The 24,168-nt window shown below is 36.7% G+C and overlaps 1 protein-coding gene across 3 annotated transcripts in view; it reads left to right on the top strand.

Annotated features, from left to right (window-relative positions):
• TANC1 (tetratricopeptide repeat, ankyrin repeat and coiled-coil containing 1) overlaps positions 1-24,168 on the top strand; it is a 439,674-nt gene that overhangs the window by 361,543 nt on the left and 53,963 nt on the right. For all 3 annotated transcript variants that reach the window (XM_053698331.1, XM_053698330.1, XM_053698332.1), the window contains 2 exons: positions 2,632-2,710; positions 21,713-21,846. In XM_053698331.1, coding sequence (XP_053554306.1) covers positions 2,632-2,710; positions 21,713-21,846 — 213 coding nt within the window. The remainder of the gene's footprint in view (positions 1-2,631; positions 2,711-21,712; positions 21,847-24,168) is intronic.

Genomic DNA, 24,168 nt, shown 5'->3' on the forward strand with positions numbered 1-24,168 from the left:
GCAATAACGTCACTAAACCAAACCCACAAATATGGGCAGTACATTATCTTAAGCAATATACAATTGGATGGTGAGTGCCTGAATTTTATTATCTGACGATATCGTCACCCTGCGCATGCGCATTTGAATTGTTCAATTCACGCATGCGCATATTACCTCCCTGATGCCGGAATTATTGAGCGGGTCTCCAAAATTCATCATAGACTTCCAGTGAGTGACATCTACAATGACGTTACTAGTGCCTGCTCATGCGCATCGCGCCTAAGAGCCGCCATATTCCAACCTGGGTTCTCAGCCCAGATTGGAAAAACAGCAACTGTACCCACGGAGTGGGTTTGGAAATTAATAAAAAATCTAAATGAAATTGTGGCGGAACAGTAATTATTTAGAAATGAAAGTGCATTTAAAAGTGTTTTATTTATAAATGTTTAATCAATTTAAACTAAGTTGTTTTTTTTATTACAGTGTCCCTTTAAAGTTGGTTTACAATATTTGAGATCAAATGTCCAAAACAAAAACATAGAATAAAAAAAGAGCCCATAATATACACCTGAAGATTAGTAGGAAGACACTGAGGTAGATATTTGCTGGAAACAAGAAGGTTTGGTGTATCCTGTCAAGAAACCCCAAATAACTTTGAAAACAGGAGACTCTGAAACTAGATTTTGACAGTATAAAATCTGCTCAAGAAGGTGAAACTAAAATTGAAAAGGATAGCGAATTAAAGACAGCTGTCAAGTAAAGATATATTTATATACTCTGGCAGTTTTTGTGAAATATCCTATTAATGGTTGCACATCCAGGCACTAAATAGTACAAGTGACCAGATAGACAGCACAAGAATGCAGGGTAATCTGTGTTTTAATGAGAATACATAGTTTTGGTAATGATTTAACACCGTGCATCAGGTTACTACAAGATAGAGAAAGCTGTGGGTCAACTCAGTGACATTTTGGTTATTGGATTTTTTAGGCTGAAGTTACCAGGTATAGTACAGGAAGTTACCTGTGCACAAACAAGTACATTGCTTTAATAATATGTTAGTCATAGAGTGAGCATGCTCATCAATACATAATAAATATTATCAAGAAAATGCCAGCATTTGTAAGAATAGAACACATGATTCTTATATAAATAACTTGCATATATTATCTCTGTACTATGAGCTATGCGCAGGGAAACTTCGGTACCAGCTATATGCTAAAGTATTTCTTGGCTTTAGCAGACACTTGGATTATCACACACATATCAACTGGTTACCAAAAAAACTATATTAATTCTTTGCTACAGAAAAATAAAATAAGGGGGGCAAAATCTCATTCTGTATCTGTTACACAATGTCATTTTTAGGTCATATACAAGTAAATATCTTTTCATGTTGAGGCAGAGCCTGGATTTGGGGTTTCAGGTTAAATTCTGCAAGATTTGTTTATTCGCTCCTCGTGGTGTTAGTTCAGCCGGTCTTTCCCTGTGTGAACCTCTTGCATAGAACTAATGTTTACCTGTTGCCATGTGCGTGCTGGTGCTATGTATACGTATCTAAAAAGAAATACCCCACTGGGAATTGTACACTTAGTTTATTTTATGAATGAATTTCTCAGATATGGAAATGAGTGTTTATATATGCCACATCTGTTTAAAATGGAAAATGTAAGGCATTTGCAATATTGTAAGTTATGTGATTTAGTAAATATTACACATATATACTCAACAATAAATGTGTTCTTAAATAGTTGTAGGATCCCCACATTTTCTATTATGCAAAATAATGTGTTTTAACCAATAAAAAAATATTATTATTTCTAATAAAATCAAGTGGTTTGAAGCAAGTAAATTGTGTTATTATTATAAATTAATTAACTCTTTAGCTGTAAATGTAGCTGTATTTTTGTTTTGTTTTTATTTACAACAGTTCCTTTGGTTTTATCTCCTTGTCTGACATACAGGGCAATACATAGTAGTCTCTCTATGTTTCTCAAATATATGACCTGCTTTTACATTTGGTATTAGACAAGATTTTACTGACAATATGTGTATCTTAATACACACTTATTATAAATAATGGCATGATATTTCTGCCTAATATGCTTTTACATCAGTGTAGCAGGAATCATTTATGCTATTCAATACAGTGTCAAATCACAAGCCTGCAAAATCTCTTTAATTAAACTGATACTTTAAAATGGCTCGAAAATATTATTTTGGCACAGATGGACATCTGTTTTCTAGGTACCAAATAGACCCAGTATGATCAGAAACTGTGCAAACTTTTACTCTAAACTTGCACTAGGCAGGTTGCTCATCCAGCTTCATGTTTCTTAGTTAAGGATGGATATCTGTAGAGTTACTCAGCTTGTTAATTCTAACTAAATACAACCAGTCTCTAATAGCTTTAGAAACCGCTTAAATGGCGATGATATCTGACTTCTTTGAGCTATGACACTATTTTGCTAATTAAATTTGAGATACTTCAGTATTATTTTTCTTTGTTTGTATAGCACCTCCAAAGTCCATAGTGCTTTTCCGTAAAGCATTATACAAAGGAGGAATAATGTTTGTGTTTTAGTGTGTTTATAATGTGTATTTCACTCTGATAAACATTTACTAAGTCTTTTTTGTGTTATTTTACAGGTGGTGAGATGTCTTCTGAACCAGGAAAATGGTCAGTTTTTGGATATCAATGAAAATGACACACTCTGGGGAGAAACAGGTACTGTAATATTAAGTTAATGATTAAAAATTAGCTTTCCTTGTTGGCTATAAGATATAGGAGCTGTAATATATATGTTTAATATTAATGGTATATAAGTATGTATGACATATTTCTCTTGTTAAGTGTATCCAGTCCACGGATCATCCATTACTTATTGAATATATTCTCCTTCCCAACAGGAAGCTGCAAGAGTCCACCCACAGCAAAGCTGCTATATAGCTCCTCCCCTAACTGCCATATTCAGTCATTCTCTTGCAAGCCTCAACATAGATAGGAGGTTGTGAGAGTCTGTGGTGCTTTCTACTTAGTTTATTCTTCAATCAAAAGTTTGTTATTTTTAAATGGCATCGGAGTGTGCTGTTTATCTCAGGCAGTATTTGGAAGAAGAATCTGCCTGCGTTTTTCTATGATCTTAGCAGACGTAACTAAGATCCATTTGCTGTTCTCACACATTCTGAGGAGTGAGGTACTTCAGAGGGGGAATGGCGTGCAGGTTTTCCTGCAGATAAGGTATGTGCAGTAAAATATTTTTCTAGGAATGGAATTGACTAAGAAAATACTGCTGATACCGAAGTAATGTAAGTAAAGCCTTAAATGCAGCGATAGCGACTGGTATCAGGCTTATTAATAGAGATACATACTCTTATAAAAATGTGTTTTAAAACGTTTGCTGGCATGTTTAATCGTTTTTTAACGTACATTGGTGATAACACTGTAATGTTGGTATAGCCTTAAATGCAGTAAAAGCGACTGGTATCAGGCTTATTAATAGAGATACATACTCTTGTAAAAATGTGTTTTAAAACGTTTGCTGGCATGTTTAATTGTTTTTTAACATATGTTTGGTGATAAAACTTATTGGGGCCTAAGTTTTTTCCACATGGCTGGCTTAAATTTTGCATAGAAACAGTTAACTGAAGCTTCCCACTGTTGGCTGTGGCAGTTTGTTGTGTCTGTTTTTAAAAACGTCTATGTCGGTTTTTTTTGTTTTTTTTTTATCTGTTTTTTGCATTAAGGGGTTAATCATCCATTTGCAAGTGGGTGCAATGCTCTGTTACCTTATTACATGTACTGTAAAAATTTCGTTTGTTTTACTGCCTTTTTTTTTTTCACTGTTTTTCAAATTTTGACAAAATTTGTTTCTCTTAAGGGCACAGTAACGTTTTATATATTTGCTTGTTAACTTGATTTAAAGTGTTTTCCAAGCTTACTAGTCTCATTATTAGTCTGTTCTAACATGTCTAACATAGAGGAAGCTCTGTGTTCATTATGTTTTAAAGCCATGGTGGAACCCCATCTTAGAATGTGTACCAGATGTACTGATTTCATGTTAAACAATAAAGATCATTTTTTGTCTTTAAAAACATTATCACCAGAGGATTCTGTCGTGGGGGTAGTTATGCCGACTAACTCTCCCCACGTGTCAGACCTTTTGACTCCCGCTTTAGGGACTCACGCTCAAATGGCGCCAAGTACATCAAGGGCACCCATAGCGTTTCTTTTACCAGGGGATTCTGTCGAGGGGAAAGTTATGCCGACTAACTCTCCCCACGTTTCAGACCCTTCGACTCCCGCTTCAGGGACTCACGCTCAAATGGCGCCAAGTACATCAAGGGCGCCCATAGCGTTTATTTTACAAGACATGGCAAAGGTGGTGAATAATATTCTGGCAGCAGTATTAGTCAGACTACCTGAAATTAAAGGAAAGCAGTTAGCTCTGGGGGTAGATACAGAGCATACAGACGCTTTAAGAACCATGTATGATACTACAATATACTACAATATGCTTAGTCTGTGGGTGATTTTTTTTTGACTCAGGGAAGATGATTTAACCTGATTCTGATATTTCTACATTTAAAATTTATGCTTGAGAACCTCCACTTGTTGCTCAGGGAGGCTTTGGCTGCTCTGAATGAATGTGTACAATCGCAGGGCCAGAGAAATTGTGTAGACTGGATAAATAATATGCAGTGCCGGTGTGTACTGATGTTTTTCCAATACCTAAAGAGGTTTACTAAATTTTTTTTTTTTTAATAAGGAATGGGATAGACCAGGTGTGCCGTTCTCTTCCCCTCCTATTTTTTAGAAGAATGTTTTCTAATAGTTACCACCACACGGGACTTCTGGCAGACAGTTCCTAAGGTGGAGAGAAGAGTTTCTACTCTAGCTAAGCGTACCACTACCTCTGACGAGGACAGTTGTGCTTTTTAGATCCAATGGATAAAAAATGTTTATTCAACAGGGTTTTATCCTGCAGCCCCTTGCATACATTGCTTCTGTCACTGCTGCTGCGGCGTTCTGGGTTGAGTCTCTTGATGAGGCTTTACAGTTAAGCGACTCCATTGGATGAATATATTTGACAAGCTTATGCTAGCCAATTCCTTTGTTTTCTGATGCCTTGTTCATTTGACTAGACTAACGGCTAAGAATTCTGTTTTTTTACTATACTGGCGCGCAGAGCGCTATGGCTTATATCATGGTCAGCTGTCGTGACTTTAATAAATAAGCTACTTAACTTCCCTTCAAGGGGCAGACCCTATTCGGGCCTGGTTTGAAGGAGATTATTGCTTATATCACTGGAGGAAAAGGTCATGCCCTTCCTCAGGATAGGTCCAAATCAAGGGCCAAAAAAAAAAAAAAAAAAAGTCTAATTTTCGTGCCTTTTAAAAACTTCAGGGCAGGTGTGGCATCCTCTTCCTCTGAGGCAAAACAAGAGGGAATTTTTGCTCAGTCCAAGGCGGTCTGGAGACAATCGGACCTGGAACAAAGATAAGCAGGCCAAGGAGCCTGCTGCTGCCTCTAAGACAGCATGTAGAATGGCTCCCTATCCGGTAACGGATCCTATAGGGGGCAGACTTTCATTCTTCGCCCAGGCGTGGGCAAGAGATGCCCAGGATCCCTAGGCATTGGAATTTATATCCCAGAGATATCTTCTGGATTTCAAAGATTCCCCCCAAAAAAAAGGGGAGATTTCGCCTTTCACAATTATCTGCAAACCAGATAAAGAAGGAGGCATTCTTACATTGTGTACGAGATCCATCCAGTTCCAAGAGAGGAACAGGGACAGAGTTTGTACTCAAATCTGTTTGTGGTTCCCAAGGAGAGGGAACCTTTAGACCTATTTTGGATCTAAAGATCTTAAACAAATTCCTCAGAATTCCGTCATTTAAGATGGAAACTATTCGTACCATCTTAACTATGATCCAGGAGAGTCAATAGAGGACTACAATGGATTTGAAGGATGCTTATCCTCACATTGTGATGCATAAAGATCACCATCGTTTTTCAGGTTTGCCTTTCTAGACAGGCATTACCAGTTTGTAGCTCTTTCCTTTGGGATATCTACAGCCCCAAGAATCTTTATGGAGGTTCTGGGGTCGCTTTGGCGGTCCTTAGACCGCGGGGCATAGAAGTGGCCCCTTATTTAGACGACATCCTGATACAGGCGTCAAACATCCAAATTGCCCAGTCTCATACGGACGTAGTACTGGCATTTCTGAGATCACATGGGTGGAAAGTGAACAAGGAAAGAGTTCTCTATCCCCAATCTCAAGGGTTTCCCTCCTAGGGACTCTGATAGATTCTGTAGAAATGAAAATTTACCTGACGGAGTCCAGGTTGTCAAAAGTTTCTAAATTTCTGCCGTGTTTTTTCATGCCATCCGCGCCCTTCGGTGGCTCAGTACATGAATGAAATCGGCTTAATTGTAGCGGCAAGGGACATAGTACCGTTTGCACGTCTACATTTCAGACCGCTGCAACTATGCATGCTCAGTCAGAGGAACGGGGATTACACAGATTTGTCCCCCTGTTAAACCTGGACCAAGAGACCAGAGATTCTCTTCTCTGGTGACTATGTCGGGTCCATCTGTCCAAGGGTATGATCTTCCGCAGGTCAGATGGGACAATTGTTACAATAGATGCCAGCCTTTTAGGTTGGGATGCAGTCTGGAACTCCCTGAAGGCTCAGGGATAGTGGACTTAGGAGGAGACCCTCCTTCTAATAAATATTCTGGAACTGGGAGTGATATTCCATGCTCTTCAGACTTGGCCTCAGTTAGCAACTCTGAGGTACATCATACTCAGTCGGACAATATACACGACTGTGGCTTACATCAGCCATCAAGGGGGAACAGAAGTTCCCTAGCGATGTTAGAAGTCTTACAATAATTCACTGGACAGAGACTCACTCTTGTCTATCAGCTATCCATATCCCAGATGTTGAGAACTGGGAGGTGGATTTTCTAAGTTGTCAGACTTTTCTTCCGGGGGAGTGCGATTTCCTCCGGAGGTCAAGACCAAGCAGGAGAGGGCTTTGGTGTTTTTGACAGCGCCTGCGTAGCCACGCAGGACCTGGTATGCAGATCTGGTGGACATGTCATCCTTTCCATCACGGTCTCTGCTTCTGAGACAGGTCCCTCTACCTCAGGGTCCTTTCAACCATCTAAATAGAATCAATCTGAGATGGACTGCCTGGAGACTGAACGCTTGATGTTATCAAAGCATGGCTTCTCCGAGTCAGTCATTGATACCTTAATACAGACATGAAAGCCTGTCTCTAGGAAAATTGAACATAGATATGGTGTAAATATCTGATTGTTATGAATCCAAGGGTTACTCATGGAGTAAAGTCTGGATTCCCAGGATATTATCTTTTCTCCAAGATGTTTTTGAGAAAAGGGTTGTCAGCTAATTCCTTAAAAGGGGACAGATTTTTACTCTGTCTATTTTTTTGCACAAGCGTCTGGCAGGTATTCTAGACGTTCAGGCATTTGGTCAGGCTTTGGTTAGATCCAAGCCTGTGTTTAAAACTGTTGCTCCGCCATGGAGCTTAAACCTGATTCTTAAGGTTCTTCAAGAAGTTCCGTTTGAACCTTTTTTGTTCCATAGATATCAATCTTTATCTTGGAAAGTTCCTTTTGGGTAGCTAATTCCTCGACTCGTAGAGTCTCCAAGTTATCTGTGTTACAATGTGATTCTCCTTATCTGGTCCTTCGTACGGATAAGGTAGTCCTGCGTACCAACCTGGTTTTTTTCCTAAGGTGGTATCTAACAAGTACATCACTCAAGAGATAGTTGTTCCATGCTTGTATCCTAATCCTTCCTCAAAGAAGGAACGTCTATTGCACAATATTGGACGTGGTTTGTGCTTTAAAGTTTTACTTACAAGCTACTACAGTTTTCATCAAACGTTCACCTTGTTTGTTGTCTATTCTGGACAGAGGAGAGGTCAAAAGACTTCAGCAGCCTCTCTGTCTTTTTGGTTAAAAAGCATAATTCATTTAGCTTATGAGACTGCTGGACAGCAGCCTCCTGAAGGGATTACAGCTCATTCTACTAGAGCTGTGGTTTTCACTTGGGCCTTTTTTAAATGTGGCTTCTGTTGAACAGATTTACAAGACGGAGTCTTGGTCTGCGCTTCATACTTTTCAAATTTAACAAATTTGATACCTTGCTTCTTCGGAGGCTATTTTTGGGAGAAAGGTTTTTTTTTTTACAGGCAGTGGTAACTTCCGTTTAAGTACCTGCCTTGTCCCTCCCATCATCCGTGTACTTTAGCTTTGGTATTGGTATTCCATAAGTAATGGATGATCCGTGGACTGGATACACTTAACAAGAGAAAACATAATTTATGCTTACCTGATAAATTTATTTCTCTTGTAGTGTATCCAGTCCACGGCCCGCCCTGTCACTTTAAGGCAGGTAATTTTTTCATTTGAACTACAGTCACCACTGCACCCTATGGTTATTCCTTTCTCTGCATGTTTTCGGTCGAATGACTGAATATGGCAGTTAGGGGAGGAGCTATATAGCAGCTTTGCTGTGGGTGGACTCTTGCAGCTTCCTGTTGGGAAGGAGAATATATTCAATAAGTAATGGATGATCCGTGGACTGGATACACTACAAGAGAAATAAATTTATCAGGTAAGCATAAATTATGTTTTTCCACCTTTTTTTAAAACATACATTATACTCCCAATCATAATTTAATTTCTTGTATACTAATTTAAATAGGATGCATATAGCTTTCCGTTTTAAGTATTTACATTTAAAAATTCTCCTTTTTTTCCCATTCCCTCGCTCTGTTTTTACAATTTATATTTGTACCAAATCAGAAGTGATGCACAGTTGTAAAATCTATATATTTATTACTGTAGCGCCTAACACACTCCAAAGAGCTTTGTGCTGGAAACTTGCAAAGGTTTTCATAAGAGTTTACTCTCTTGAGATGAAAGCAATGTTAGTGAGGTTTTTGGTAGCTTAAATATTTGTATGGGCAGTGCCAAGACTGTATAACATTGACATGATTCTGGTCGGCCACAGTCATAATATCTAAACAAAGTACCTAGATCAAAAATATGTTAACAATATAATTTCACAAAATTAAGCATTTTTTTTATGTATAGCATTATTTCACATTGAAGTCTTAATGCAGTGGGCTATGATAGGGACTATAATGCTCTTTGAAGTACAATATAGAAGAATTTGGATTACACAGTTGTGCCTGCCTAGTTTCTGTCTTGTACAGGACAGTGAGCCCCTGTTGAGTCAAAATTATTGAAACCAAAGCAATTGTTACTGAGAAAACTACAAAAATATGAATTATTTCGCTCTTTTTGTCACACATTGACTATTGCAATCTACTTCTAAATGGCCTTCCAAAACACTGCCTCTCCTCCCTCCAATCTATTATGAATGCTACAGCTAGACTCATCCACCTAAGTCACTGATCTATATCAGCTGCTCCGCTCTGCTAGTCTTGACATTGGCTCCCCATACACTCCAAAATACAATTTAAAGTATTAACCCTACCCTACAAAGCACTCAATCAATCAATCTCTGACCTACATCTCTCCACTCCTTTTATCTCTACGTCCCACTCTTGCCTCCGAGATTTCTCACATGCTGCTCCTGTCCTCTGGAACTGTCTACCCTGCTTCATAAGACTATACCCAAGCTTGTATAGCATCAGAGGCTCCTTGAAAACACCTGTGTAGAGAGGCTTACCATCTCTCTTCTGTTTTTGATTCTAACCAAAATAATTCTTAAACTGCCTTGACTAACTGCTACAACTACACTCCATGTGGCAAGCTACCCCAAACCATGATAATGATAATAAATCATGATAATGATAATAATAGATTTTGCAATCTATAAGGTGCAAAGATTTCTATAAAAATTTATAGATTTGAATGTCTGCCTATCTTTCTGTATGTCTATCTGTCTGTCAATCTTTCTGTATATCTGTCGGTTGATTACCTTTGTGCTGATCTCAGAGAACTCCAAGAATGATTTCCTTAGTCTCGGCTTCTCATGTAGCAAGACAGCGAGACGCTGCAGGTCTCTAGGTGTGCACGGCTGCACGCTGTCTAGATTTATAGGGGCCATGTCCTAATTACCGGAACTCCCACCTGGAGGCAATAGGAGTTGGAGCTCCTATAAAAGGATACTCAGCCCATCACTCTGTGCTGAGTTATTGTGGGGCCTACCTTGTTCCTGAAACTTAGCATACTTACCTTGTACCTGTTTATGCTCACCTGGTTTCTGTACGTCAAGCATACTTACCTGATGCCTGCTGTACCTATCATGTATCCTGTGACAGTCTCACCAACAGTACCCGCTGGGTATCCTGTGCCTGCTGAGTATCCAGTGTATAATATACCAGTGGCAACTTTACTCAAACCAGCTGTGCCTGCTGTAACTATTTGATATCCCGTTAAAGTCTTACCAACAGGACTCGCTGGGTATCCTGTGCCTGCTGTGTCTGCTATACCAATATGCTTTCCTCAAACCAACTATGTCTGCTGTATCTACCTGGTGTCCAATGACAGTCTATCTGTACCCACTACCCACTGGGTATATAGCACTATTTGAGCTTCAGTATCCACTGGACTTTGTTACTGCAACTTTCTAAGGATTACTGAAATTGAACTGCACTCTAGAGTTTAACCTTTGGCCTGTGTTCATACTTGCTGTGTGTGTATTCTTCAGCTTTAATTACTAATTGGTCTTTTTTGCTTATCATTCAGTAAAGCTTCCCAAAAGACTTATGATGTTTCATGTTTCTATTCCTGCATTCTGAGTTTTACGCACCTTAACTTCCTCACGGTATCTATCTATCTATCTATCTAAAGTTCTTGTCCCACTAAATAATAGGGTAGTATGTAATGTGTGAATAAATGAACACTTAGTGAAATGGTGGTTTTTAGTTTGTCATATAAGATAGAAATCATTAAGGTGAATTTTAGTTGAGTTGTGTTATTTGATAATATTTATTATATCAAGTATATTAAGATTGGTCTCTGATTTATGGTTAGTCTCACACCAAAATACCCAACCTAATTCTGTGGACATGACAAGCTGCGATCCCCTGGCAGATGTTTCCAATGTGCCTTGTACATGAGGGATGTTATTGATAATAAAGTTATGAATATTTAAGCCCACTGTGACAAGACTGCTATCTTTTCACCACTTGATGATTTCAGCATTCTAAGAGAAGGCAAGTTACATAATTCCATGAGCAAATCACTTAATCTTTTCACAACATCAAGGCGGAGACCGTTAGCAGAGATAAAGTTTTAAACTATAAATGCTAAATCAATATATATACCATAATAAAGTCAACTACTGCTATAATTGTTTTGACCTGTTTTGTTATTTTATTTCTTTTGTTTGTTTGACTTTTTCATTTTTATGAATATTCCTCAAACAAGCCTAGACAAAGGGCATATGTTCTGTGAACTAGGTCATCGTTTGACATGCCTGACAGTGAGTCTTTAATATTCTGTGCTAGCATAACATGACATTCCCATGCCACACCTCAGTCCTTAGCCTTCTGATGAATGAGCTATGATAACTGCAGCTGATATCACTGTGCTTCTTTCTGTAGAGCACAACTAGTTGTAACATGGAAGATGTAGATGGTTTTGTTGATGAGAATAAAAAAGATGGCCTCCACCCTCCAAATGTTTGTTTAGAGAACAGGTTTTTATGAAAAGTGTTGGTGTATAACAATTGACTCTCCCAAAATAATGCGAAGGGCCTTGTAAATAAAAGGACACAAAATGCCCTAGGTGCAGGCACAGTAACATGATTTTAAAGGGACACTAAAGTCAAAATTAAACTTTCAGTTAGATCAAACAATGTTATACATTTTTTCAATTTACTTCCACTATCCTAATGTGCAAAATACTTTTATATGTGCACTATCTTATGCACCAGGTTTTTACTGAGCATGTGCAAGAGTTCACAGTATATACGTATATGCATTTTGTGATTGGCTGGTAGCTGTCACATGATACAAGGGGGAGTGAAAATGGAGGTCACTTTGAACTTTGTCAGGGAAAAAAAAAATACTACTAATTTGAAATTCAGATTAAGGCCCCCATTTATTAAATGCTGGGTGGACAAAGTTTGCTTCCGGGAATCTGTCTTCCCAACATTGCGGTGAGCATCTGCTGCCCACAGTTAACAGGCTCATGCAGCTTCCCCCCTGCTCTTGCACAATCAATTGTGTGAGAGAAGGGCTTCTCAATCATCCCGATCAGATCTTACCTTGAGGTAGATTTGCCAGGTGTCCAGTTTTCAACCGGATAGTCCAGTATTTTAGCAAGCTGTCCAGTAAAATCTTCACAAAAATACTGATCACTTAAATGTACAGTTTTTTTAAAGTCCCTGAGTATTAGCTAAATATAAAAGTCCTTATATACCTAAATGCATTATAAAAAATGGAGCAGTAAGAAGTGAGGAGCAGTCAAGGGGGTGTACATCACTTCTGTTTACATATGTTGCTGGCAGCCAAAGAGGTAAAATTATTGATTTGAATGTTACTGGCAACAAAGGGGTAAAATTGCTACGAAGTTGTGAAAAATATTCCTCATGGGACCAAGAGTGGGGGATAAAGTAGAGATTTTGGGGGGCATTGTGTGATCCCAACTACCATTGTGCCCAGTTATCGACAGATTGCGGTATTTTAATGGAGGACGGCTGGAAAACCTACCTTGAAGTGGCGGATAGGCTGAGTTGCTGCGGTCTTAATACTGCAGCTACTTAACTAGCGTTTCAGGTCCACTCTTAAGTCTGAAAGCTGCATCCACAGATTTATAAATGGGGCCCTAAGTGTTATTGTATTGCCTTTTTATAATGCATTTGTTGATGATGCAATTCTAATTTCTTTAATGATCTTTTTTAACATTGCAGATGTTTTTCTTCATAGGTAATAAATGGTCTGAACTCCAACTTGATTTTTTTATTTATTTTTTAATCAGGAGCACAGATATATTTCCGCTGGTTTCAAACAAGAATAGTTCCTCCTTTTTTCCAGATTTTTTTTGCTGTGATTAGAGTAAAAGTTATTTGTAATTTATGTGACAGCATTTTAATTTCAAAATCATCAAAAATGAGATATTCACACATTATATTTTTATAGTTAGGTTAGTAACGTGTAACCTATGCCGTTTACATTACCACAGCATTATGATAAAGACGGCCAGTCATTTTGAACCATTTTTCTGCTAGGATTGTATAACAATGTTACAACTAAGAAGTTAATGAAAAAATATAAAAATTTGTATCCTCCTTTTTTTAATCTGTTATTTTTATTATTTTCTCATTCTGTGGTAGACTTTGCCTGTTAGTCTTTTATACATCATAAGTCTTTACATGTTTCACCTGCCATCCTATACAATTTCCTTCTTTATGAAATACATATATGTTATATCATTTATTTAAAAGTCTGCCTTTAAACATCACATATTTTTTTATTCGTTTGTTGGTTTTTTAACATAAAAAACTTTTCACCTGAAGTGTGGGAAAAAAATAATTAACTTATCTCCACAGTTGTAATCTTTTATGTTTAGGTGAGAATTTCAATTTTGGGTTAAAGGACATATGCTTTTTAAAACAAATCACACACAACAATGCAATAAGATCAATTACCAAGTGCTCAGAAAACAAAATTGTTTATTTTATATTATAATTAACATCCCATTAAAGGGACACTGAACCCAAATTTTTTCTTGCATGATTCAGATAGAGCATGCAATTTTAAGCAAATTTCTAATTTACACCTATTATCACTTTTTCTTTGTTCTCTTGCTTTCTTTATTCGAAAAGGAAGGCATCTAATCTATTGTTTTGGTTCAGGACCATGGAAAGCACTTGTTTATTGGTGGGTGAATTTATCCACCAATCAGCAAGAACAACCCAGTTTGTTCACCAAAAATGGACCGGCATCTAAACTTACATTCTTGCATTTCAAATAAAGATACCAAGAGAATGAAGACAATTTGATAATAGTAGTCAATTAGAAAGTTGCTTAAAATTGCATGCTTTGTCTGAATTACAAAAGAAACATTTTTTGGTTCAGTGTCCCTTTAAGTCCCCTCTTACCCAGAAACACACTACACAGTAAATTGCTTAGATCAGCTCAATTTTTATCTTAATTTACAACAGCAGAGGAGATGAGATATAAACATACTCATATTTCAAGTGGTGTTTCCATTGACTGCTCTTATTTTGCAAAAACCTGAAAATTGTGAATGACTTATAAATGCTTAAAAAACTTTTTTTTTAATCAAGTTATTGATAAGCATTTACACACACAAACGCACTTATTTCATATATACAGTATATATATATATATATATATATATATATATATATATATTCAACAATCTCTAAATTTCCCTTATTTCCATTTTTATGTGCTATGTAAACTACTTGTTGAGGTTGTGTTAACAAAAATAAAAATAAATTTAAGTTAAAATGTAGTTTTGCAAAGAAATGACTACCTAGCCATCAATTTAAAACTTTGTATTTGTTTATAAACAAATGTAAATATGCCTCTTGTCATTGGCTCACACAATGTCTTCGGCTAGGTCTCCTCTACAGGGGTTAAAGACGTAGTTATATGAAAGCATTAACACAGTAAGAAAATTTGCTAACACGTTTTACTATTTGGGATGAGAGAAAGAGAGATAAATAGATGTTGCTTTTTCTGTAGTTTGAAGTAGGATTCCATACAACTCTCACCTAGTACAGCATGTTTGTTTTTCAACCTTTTGTGTTTACATCTGATTCATGTCAGAACTCCCAAGCACCCAGAGCAAACATTAATGGTACATTACATATTCTGGGCCTTCTCAGAATTCCCTAATCCTTCTGTCAAAACGTTGCGCCTTTCTTGTGGCAGACAAAAACATCCCTCTTCTAGTCTTCCTCGTTTCATTTAAACTTCCTGTCAGATTTTCTGGCTTAAAGGGACAGTCTACTCCAAAATTATTATTGTTTAAAAAGATAAATAATCCCTTTATTACCCATTCCCCAGTTTTGTACAGCCAACATGGTTATATTAACATACTTTTTACTTCTGTGATTATCTTGTATCTAAGCTTCTTCTTACAGCCCCCTGATCACATGGCTATTTATCTATTATCTATTGACTTGCATTTTAGCCAATTAGTGTTGTATCCTGCACAACTGCATGGGAGACATCACAAAGTTATCTATATGGCCCACATGAATTCGCAGTCTGTTGCTGTGAAAAGCTAATTAAAAAAGCATGTGAAACAGGCAGACATTTAGAGGTTTAAATGTTATAAAATATATTAATCTAACAATGTTGGTTGTGCAAAGCTGGGGAATGGGTAGTAAAGATGTTATTTATCTTTTTAATCAATAAAACAATTGGTGTAGACTATCCCTTTAGGATCAGAGAATCTGTCAGAGTTGTGAAATCTTTTTATCCTAATGATATCAATAGATTTTTAGATTTTCTGTTATGATTGATCAGTGTCCCTTTTCTGAAATGCAATTTTTCAAGTTAATTTGTAGAAACACTGATGGCAGGTTTTTCTCAGATTTCTCTAGCAAATAAAGGGTTAATGACAACTAAAGCTGGGGACTGCTTGGTTTCAGATAAGCGCTGGTCCTTATTTAGCACATGAATAGTCGGAATTCCTGAACATAACTTTGCCATGATGCTGTTTATTTAAGAACACTGTGGGTTGAGCTGGGTCAGTTTCCGAATATGGTAAACTAGATTTCAGGGTGTAGCTCTCAGGCAAATGGTAAACAACAAGCCATAATTATCAGGAACATTCCTTTTCTTTATTGCATTTTTATAAGTTATTTCCTGCATATTCTGGAATTCATATCCAAGCACAGATTCATTTATTTTCCTGCACATCTGAGTGTTACTTACAATAAAATATAACACACATTCAAACATAGTGCAGTAAATACAGAGGCCTGGGATTCAGAAACTCTCAATCTATAAATAATCCGCTATGCAAAATGATTAAAGTCCTTCACACTGTAATAGTGGTAGTGTAATTCTGCATTTCATTTAGGAATTCCATCTAGGTTGTGACACAGCCTCCTTATACACCGCTAGAATATTGTCAATGTGCAGGACTGTAATTATTTTGCATTTTGGTTTATGTTTTAACTATGTTTTATAACTGGCTGTTTTTCTCCCATGTTACTTGCAGACTGGCGATTTTATGGTGTCGTGACATTGCTACCCAACAAGTAATCAAATTTACTTTTTGCTTTAAAACTATGTCATCAAGTAATGCATGTGACAGCGGTGGTGAACCTATGGAACAAGTGTTTAAGGTGTCACTCAAACTAAATTTGCAGATTTATCACCATATTGTTTTGTTTCACTAACTGCAGTTGTAATACTTATATTAATGGAACAGTCTATACCAAAAATTAAAGGGATACTGAACCCAAATTTTTTCTTTCATGATTCAAATAGAGCATGCAATTTTAAGCAACTTTATAATTTACTTCTAGTATCATTTTTTCTTCGTTCTCTTGCTATCTTTATTTGAAAAAGAAGGCATCTAAGCTAAGGAGCCAGAAAATGTTTGGTTCAGACCATGGACAGCACTTGTTTATTATTGTTGTCCAATCAGCAAGGACAACCCAGTTTGTTCACCAAAAATGGGCCAGCATCTAAACTTACATCCTTGCTTTTCAAATCAACATACCAAGAGAATGAAGAAAATTTGATAATAGGAGTAAATTAGAAAGTTGCTTAAAATTGCATGCTCTATCTGAATCACAAAATACAATTTTTGGGTTTAGTGTCCCTTTAACTTACTATAAGCTATTGACAATATATCCTAGACACTTATCTTATCCCGTTAAGCACACTAAAACATATATACCGTGATTCTCTCTTACACGGTTAAAAACCACAGCTAGAAAAAATAAAAAAGTAGCTCTTTTCAAGAAAAAATCCAAAGGGAGTTGAAGAAACAATGTATTAAAACAGTATAGACTAGGTATAAATATTTAATAGAAATTGTCATAGAGTCATTCATAAATCACATTCATCCTAAAAAAACGTTGTGGCCACAACTAAAAATCAAATAGATATATCATAAAATACAGATATCTGAATATTAATCTCAGAATCATATAAAATACGTTCGTAAATTCAAATAAATATATATATTAACAGAGTTCTTATTCAGGATAATCGTTTCGAAATATATCCTTTCAAGCGTTAGTTAATATATTATATATCCTTGATGTTATCAATCTTGCACAAAAACTGATATTATTCAGATAACAGATTGTAGATTGTATTCCACATTGAATCCTAATGGACTTTATTCGTGAGTTGGAGGTCCAACTCGGAGAAGGCAAAAATGCACCTACATACCAGAGCTTTAATCCCTCACACTCTCCCTGAATCCTCAGTCAAATTTTTGCCGCCAAGATGGAGTGAAGTTAATTATGAAGTTCTGATCTACACATTGTTGGTAACCAATCAATTTTCCCCTCAGAGATCCTACGAAGGACAAAGGTAAAGACAGTTGTTTCAGTCAGGCAGTGAAAATATTTTCCCAGTGTGGAAATGTCACAGGCCTCCTGGGTAAAATGCAGAATTATATGCCAATCACCTAGTCTACAGTGTGCTGCTTCTTGTGTGATCCACAGCCATCCCCAGGGGAAATGCAGATATATCTGCCAATTTCCTAGGATGTAGTTGCTGTTCTTTGTGAGATCCTTGGCACTGTGTTTGCACTGTCTCAGATGGGCCTGTACTGGAAGCTGTCGTCTATATCTGAGGTAAGCACAGTAGATGAAGATGCTGACAGATAAGTACTATGCTTAGCCTGAACATTTACACATGATTCACATATCCTGGGGACATAGACACACACAAACCATGTCAATTATACAGCAGTTTAAAAAAAGAAGTTTAAATTTACCTCTATAGGCTTTAGAGCACTCCGGAGTTACTACAGACCCTTAGGCAGTTCTCTGTACTCACCAGAACCTGCAGGAAATAATTAATTACTGGATGGCATTTTCTGATTCTCTATGAGTGCTGGGGCTTCAGGGGTTAAGTTTGTTTGGCACAGTTTTCTCATGCCTTCCTGTTTCTCTCTTCTTCTCACTACAGTGAGGTAGCCATCTTCTCTGTGCAGGGAGAAAACTCACAGGACTGGTGGAGAGGGGAGACACTCATGCTTACTAGAGATTTCTCAAAACCTGTGATTTAAACCCCTTAATAGATGTGGTAATTTAATTTAGATTAAAAAAAAGTTTTTTAAAAAGTCTGTTCCAACAGGGATTTCAGTTTTACATTGTGCCATTTCTATTTTTGTTTCCCATCTGGGCTTAACTATTTGCCTGCCTTATACTGTTCCTGTGCTTCAGTCGGTTTCCTCTATCCTTACTGTATCCTCTATAATTCTTTATGGAGCAAACTGGTGCAACTCAGGTCTCCGGACTATTTGCTGACCACTTATCCACTGATAATTTAACTCCTTCTCAATAATGTTTGCTTTGTAAGGATGTTCTGGTGTGCCCACCTTCTCATCTTGGTCTTTTGTGCTGAGTCTAAATTTAATCCTAGGAAGGGTAATGCAGTGCTGCCATTAATGCAGAGTGTTTAGGTGGTTGCAGCACAAGACTATTCTCAAGGGGGTTCTATGGATCTATCCCTAAATTCAAAGAATATATTTATTCTTCTTATAGGGGGCTTGGATGAGGTCAGTACAAGACCCTTGAGTGTTGAAAATAATTTTGCAGTGGTATTGAATAGGCTTTCGATCAAAACCACCTTAAGGAAGAATCCTTCTTTCTTGAGTCCCACGAGATCCCTTAAAGGCGAAAGCCTTTTCTGTCTTTTATAAAGAAAGGACTTGGTAACAATGGGAGTTATCATTCCTGTTCCAGATTCAAAAATGAACTAGGGGGTTCTTATCCAAACTTTCTTATAGTACCAAAGAAGGAATGCACATTCCTGTGTTGGATCTCATGTTTCTGATAGTTCCAACTTTCAAGATAAAGACACTTCTCACTATACTTCCTTTAGTGCAGGAAGGTGTGTTTATGTCTACCATTGATTTAAAAGATGCCTATTTACATATCCTTATTCACAGGGATCATGTCAGGTTCCTGAGTTTTGCCTTCTTAAACAGACATTAACAATTTGTGGTGCTCACATTTGGTCTGGCAACAGTGCCTAGGAGCTTTACATAGTATGGCCATGTTATGCCAAGGTGCCTCAATAGAACCTTATCCTTAAATTACATGGAAAGCATTTGCCACAAAAAAAAAGGCAAAACAAGGGGTCACAATCTTAAGTTAGAAGGTATCAGATTCAGGATAAATGCAAAGAAGCATTTTATTTACAGAAAGTGTTGTGGATTCATGGAATAAACTTCCAGTAGAGGCGGTAAACACAGGGACTGTAAAAGAAAGTCCTTTATCATCTGTTGTTTGGCAAAACCACGGCTTCTTCTTTTCTTTTAAAATAGTGAGACTTTCTGGCTCATATATAGGGCTCTATTTATCAAGCCCTTGGCCTCCCTATGACTGCAGGTTCTCACAAGATTTATCAAGCAGCGGTCATCAGTCTGCTGCTTCCCTTCCCTCTTCTCCACCTCTTAGGTGGAGAATTTCAATCTTCCCGGTCTTGTCCGACTGGGGAAATTGACAGCTCCTGCCCATGCATGATTGGCTGTGCGCGGGCGGGATTGCACGCAAGGGCAAAATAGCGCTCTTGTGCAATGCTGAATTCCGCCAGCAGATTGCTGACCGCCAGAGGTCAGCTGAGGCGGACAGGGGCGAATATGTAGCCCCTGTCTGCCCTTGCATGATAAATCTAGCCCATAGTTTGTCTGTAATCTCCTGCATTTGTGTGATGTGGAAGTAACAGATTACCAGATTTAAATTGGCACATTTTATTAAGTTAATTATGTACTAATAGGCTCTATAATTTATTTATTTTTAGTCATATTAGAAGCTTCCTTATACTTTAAATCTGTTTGTAAAATTTGCATTTTGTTATTGTCCAGTAACACACCCATCAGAGATTTCTTTGGAGCTCAGTCCCTCACTGTATTGTCCCTTCCTTATATGTGTCCCAGTTTCATCTAAAAACACATCCTGCCACAAAGCTCGACTGCCTCAGCTCAGCCCAAAATAGGCTCTGACCCGCCCATGGGCCACTGCAATAGTTGTATCACCCCATAGCATAGTATTGTTAATCTCATCTCCTTAGCTTTAGCCACTTAAAGGGATATTAAAGCCAATTTTTTTAATAGTGCTTGCTAATTAGTGGACACGTTTAGCCACCAATCAGCAAGCGCTGCCTAGGTGCAAAACCAAAAATTGGCCGGCTCCTTAACTTACATTCCTGCTTTTTCAAATAAAGATACCAAGAGAACAATGAACAATTGATAATAGAAGTTGCTTAAAATTGTGCACACTATCTGAATCATGAAAGAAATTTTTTTGGGTTTCAAATACCTTTAAAGGGACACTGAACCCATTTTTTTTCTTTTATGATTCAGATAGACCATGCAAATTTAATCAACTTTCTAATTTACTCCTATTATCAATTTTTCTTCGTTCTCTTGCTATCTATATTTTAAAAAGAAGGCATCTAAGCTTTTTTTTCGTTCAGGACTCTGGACAGCACTTTTTTATTGGTGGATGAATTTATCCACCAATCAGCAAGAACAACCCAGGTTGTTCACCAAAAATGGGCCAGCATCTAAACTTACATTCTTGCATTTCAAATAAAGATACCAAGAGAATGAAGAAAATTTGATAATAGGAGTAAATTAGAAAGTTGCTTAAAATTGCATGCTCTATCTGAATCATGAAAGAAACAATTTGGGTTCAGTGTCCCTTTAAGGAACAATATAAACACGTTGCTTATATTGGACTACTATGAACGTCATATTAAATGCTTCCAGTACACTTGTTTATGTTTATCTTTTCTTGTATGTCCAATATTATGTTCCTCTTCAGAATGGAAGCTGTTTACATCTTAACAAAATGTAACCTTTTTATAATCTACTTTTTTTTTAGATTTGATATAATCTAATTTTCATTTTAAAAAAAATAATCTGACTTTTCATTTTATAATTTTGTTGAGGAAACACAGTAACTGTAACATACATGGCTTAGTCTTTTTTTTTATCTGACAATTGCTTTGCTTTTAGAGAGAGTGAAAATACCCTTACAGAAAAAGAAAAAAAAATACAAATAATTGCCTACAGCAAAACTTCACTTCGTTTTTTGTCACAATCTCACATCTTTTTACGTAAACAACTGTTTTACAGGGATCATGTTTAATTCATTTCTGTTCTCAATTCATTTAAATTGAATGAAGGTCACCCTTTTATAAAGAGCAAAGGCGTTACTAGATAGAAGCCTTTACATAGCTGGTATTTTCACTTTTAGGATTTTTTGAAGTACACATCCCATGAGTTCCGTCTTAAAAATTCTGTAATATAAATGCTCACTCTTGTACCCTCAGGGTAGCTAGAATTCTAAATGTTTCCAAATATCCAGAGACATATTTAGTGCAGTGCATTCTCTGTAATGCTAATGCCAGTGAGTTCTCAATCATTTCCTAATATATAGGATAAAATGCAATGCGCCATTGGGACATGTACAGTTTTTGGTGAATACTAATGGAAATGTGGTTGTAAGACCTGTTCTCTTCTATCTGAAGCACTTACATCGGCTGCTGGACGAGGAAAGCTGGAAGTCTGTGATTTGCTTCTTGAATACGGAGCTATCTTATCAAGGGTTAACAGACGCGGCATCTCTCCATTCTTCTGTGCTGTGCGACAAGGACACTGGCAGGTAAGGAGGCAATTGTGCATTATTTCACTGAAATTATAATATGTGGCATATACTAAACATACACCCTATACAAAGAATATCTTACACTCACTTGCATGTATAGTGTATAAAGACTATTAAAGTCATTCAAGTCCTTTCATGGAGTGAGCACACAAGTTAAAGGGACAGTATACACCAATTTTCATATAACTGCATGTAATAGACACTACTATAAAAATAAGATGCACAGATACGGATATAAAAATCCAGTATAAATCTGTTTAAAAACTTACTTAGAAGCTCTCAGTTTAGCTTTGTTGAAAAGGTAGCTGGAAAGCCCACTGAAAGTGGGAAATAAGACCCTCCCCCTTCTTTTGCATATGAAAAGACCCTTTACACAAACAGGAGCAAGCTGGAGAAGGTAGCTGACGGTATTCACATAAAACTTTGGGGCCTGGTTAGGAGTCTGAAAATCAGAGCAATGTTATTTAAAAATAAGCAAAACTATACATTTAAAAAATAAATAAAAATCATGGGCTATATAACTAGATCATCTGCAAAAAATGTATGCAAAGAAAAAATGAGTGTATAATGTCCCTTTAACAAATTTTGTTTGAAACTTTATAGTCACACAGTTATATATTTTAGGACCCAAGGTTTGATTTCATTAAGGATATATACATGGAAGAGACAAAAAGGAGCCAGAATTTGAATTTTATTAGCCATGACTCCCTGACTTACAATATTAATGATGTTTTATATCCAGGTTATGTATTTATTATAGCTTAATGGATTGCCAAAATATCTTTAAGTAAAATATGCAAAACAAATTCATCCTGATAGCTATTTTCACTTGTGGACTCTGATCTGTTACTACCCCAATTCTTTTAATTTGCGGTGGGGGGGGGGGTGCTATGATTTATACTGAAAACAATTATCTTGTTTTACATAGTATTTATATATATATATATTTATTATTTTTTCTATAAAAGTGTTATTGTTCTAGTTATTTTCAGTATAGTTAAAAAATTTCCCAGGTTCTCCAGACAACATCACTTTACATCAAATAATAATATATTGGAAATATTTATTCAATAGCTGTTAATCTCCTTTTTATGTAGTGTTCCACAGCAATATGTTTTGTTTTTTAAATAAAAATAGCTAACTTCATACTTAAATAAAAGTAACTTGTACAACAGTTATTTTTCATTTATTCAGGTCCTCTGAACCTACTAATAAAAATGGCCAAATAACATTTAGTGTAAGAGGGGTACAAAAGGCCAGTTTGTGGCTAGTAGACGTCTCTATACAAATTCTAATGAGATAGTCTGGCTCTTTGTGTAGCTGCAGAGCTCTCCTTGTTATTTTTTCTTGAGACTGATCTGTTCATGACACTTCATACAGTGCCCAGGACAATGCACAAAATGCCCCGTCACTACCACCCACCCTTAAAAAAAGAACGGTTTGAGATGGTCTTTTAGAACTCAGCCAGTGTTCTCAGTAATGACCCTTAAAGGGACAGTCTACAATAAAATTGTTATTGTTTTAAAAGATAGATAATCCCTTTATTACCCATTCCCAATTTTGCATAACCAACACAGTTATATTAATATACTTTTTACCTCTGTGATTACCTTGTATCAAAGCATCTTCTGACAGCCCCCTGATCACATGACTTTGTGTTTATTATCTATTGACTTGCATTTAGTACTATGTTGTGCTAAATCTTAAATAACTCCACGGGAGAGAGCCCAATTGTATCTATATGCCCCACATGAACTAGCAGTCTCCTGTTGTGAAAAGCAAATAAAAAGTATGTGATAAGAGGCTGTCTTTAGTGACTTGGAAACAGGCAGAAATTTAGAGGTTTAAATGTTATAAAGTATATTAATATAACAAAGTTGGTTGTGCAATGCTGGGCAATGGTTAGTAAAGGTGTTAACTCTAAACAATAACAATTTTAGGTTAGACTGTCCCTTTAAATGCATATTCTACCTGTATGGGAAATGCATAATGATTAGATGATATTGTCTATTTAAATTTCATAACCACTTTATCACGTTGACACAATGCTCCAGTGAAACTGTTTAAGTTCTATATATTATTATTATTTTTTTTTATAATAAAATAAGGCATTGTCAGTACTTGTACTGTGTATCTTGTACTGTACCTCATTATGAAATAAGGGGGAGTTGTTTTTTAGACCTGTACTAGTTTGTTTCACATGTATCAGGAATGACATTAACAGACATACAAATATTGTATCATTGCAAAAATATTGCTATAAATGTAATATAAAGGTAAAGGTATATTAGTTATAAGAGAATTACTGGTGAGATTTTC

The sequence above is a fragment of the Bombina bombina genome, chromosome 1 (genome assembly GCF_027579735.1).
Source record: "Bombina bombina isolate aBomBom1 chromosome 1, aBomBom1.pri, whole genome shotgun sequence".
Taxonomy (NCBI): domain Eukaryota; kingdom Metazoa; phylum Chordata; class Amphibia; order Anura; family Bombinatoridae; genus Bombina; species Bombina bombina.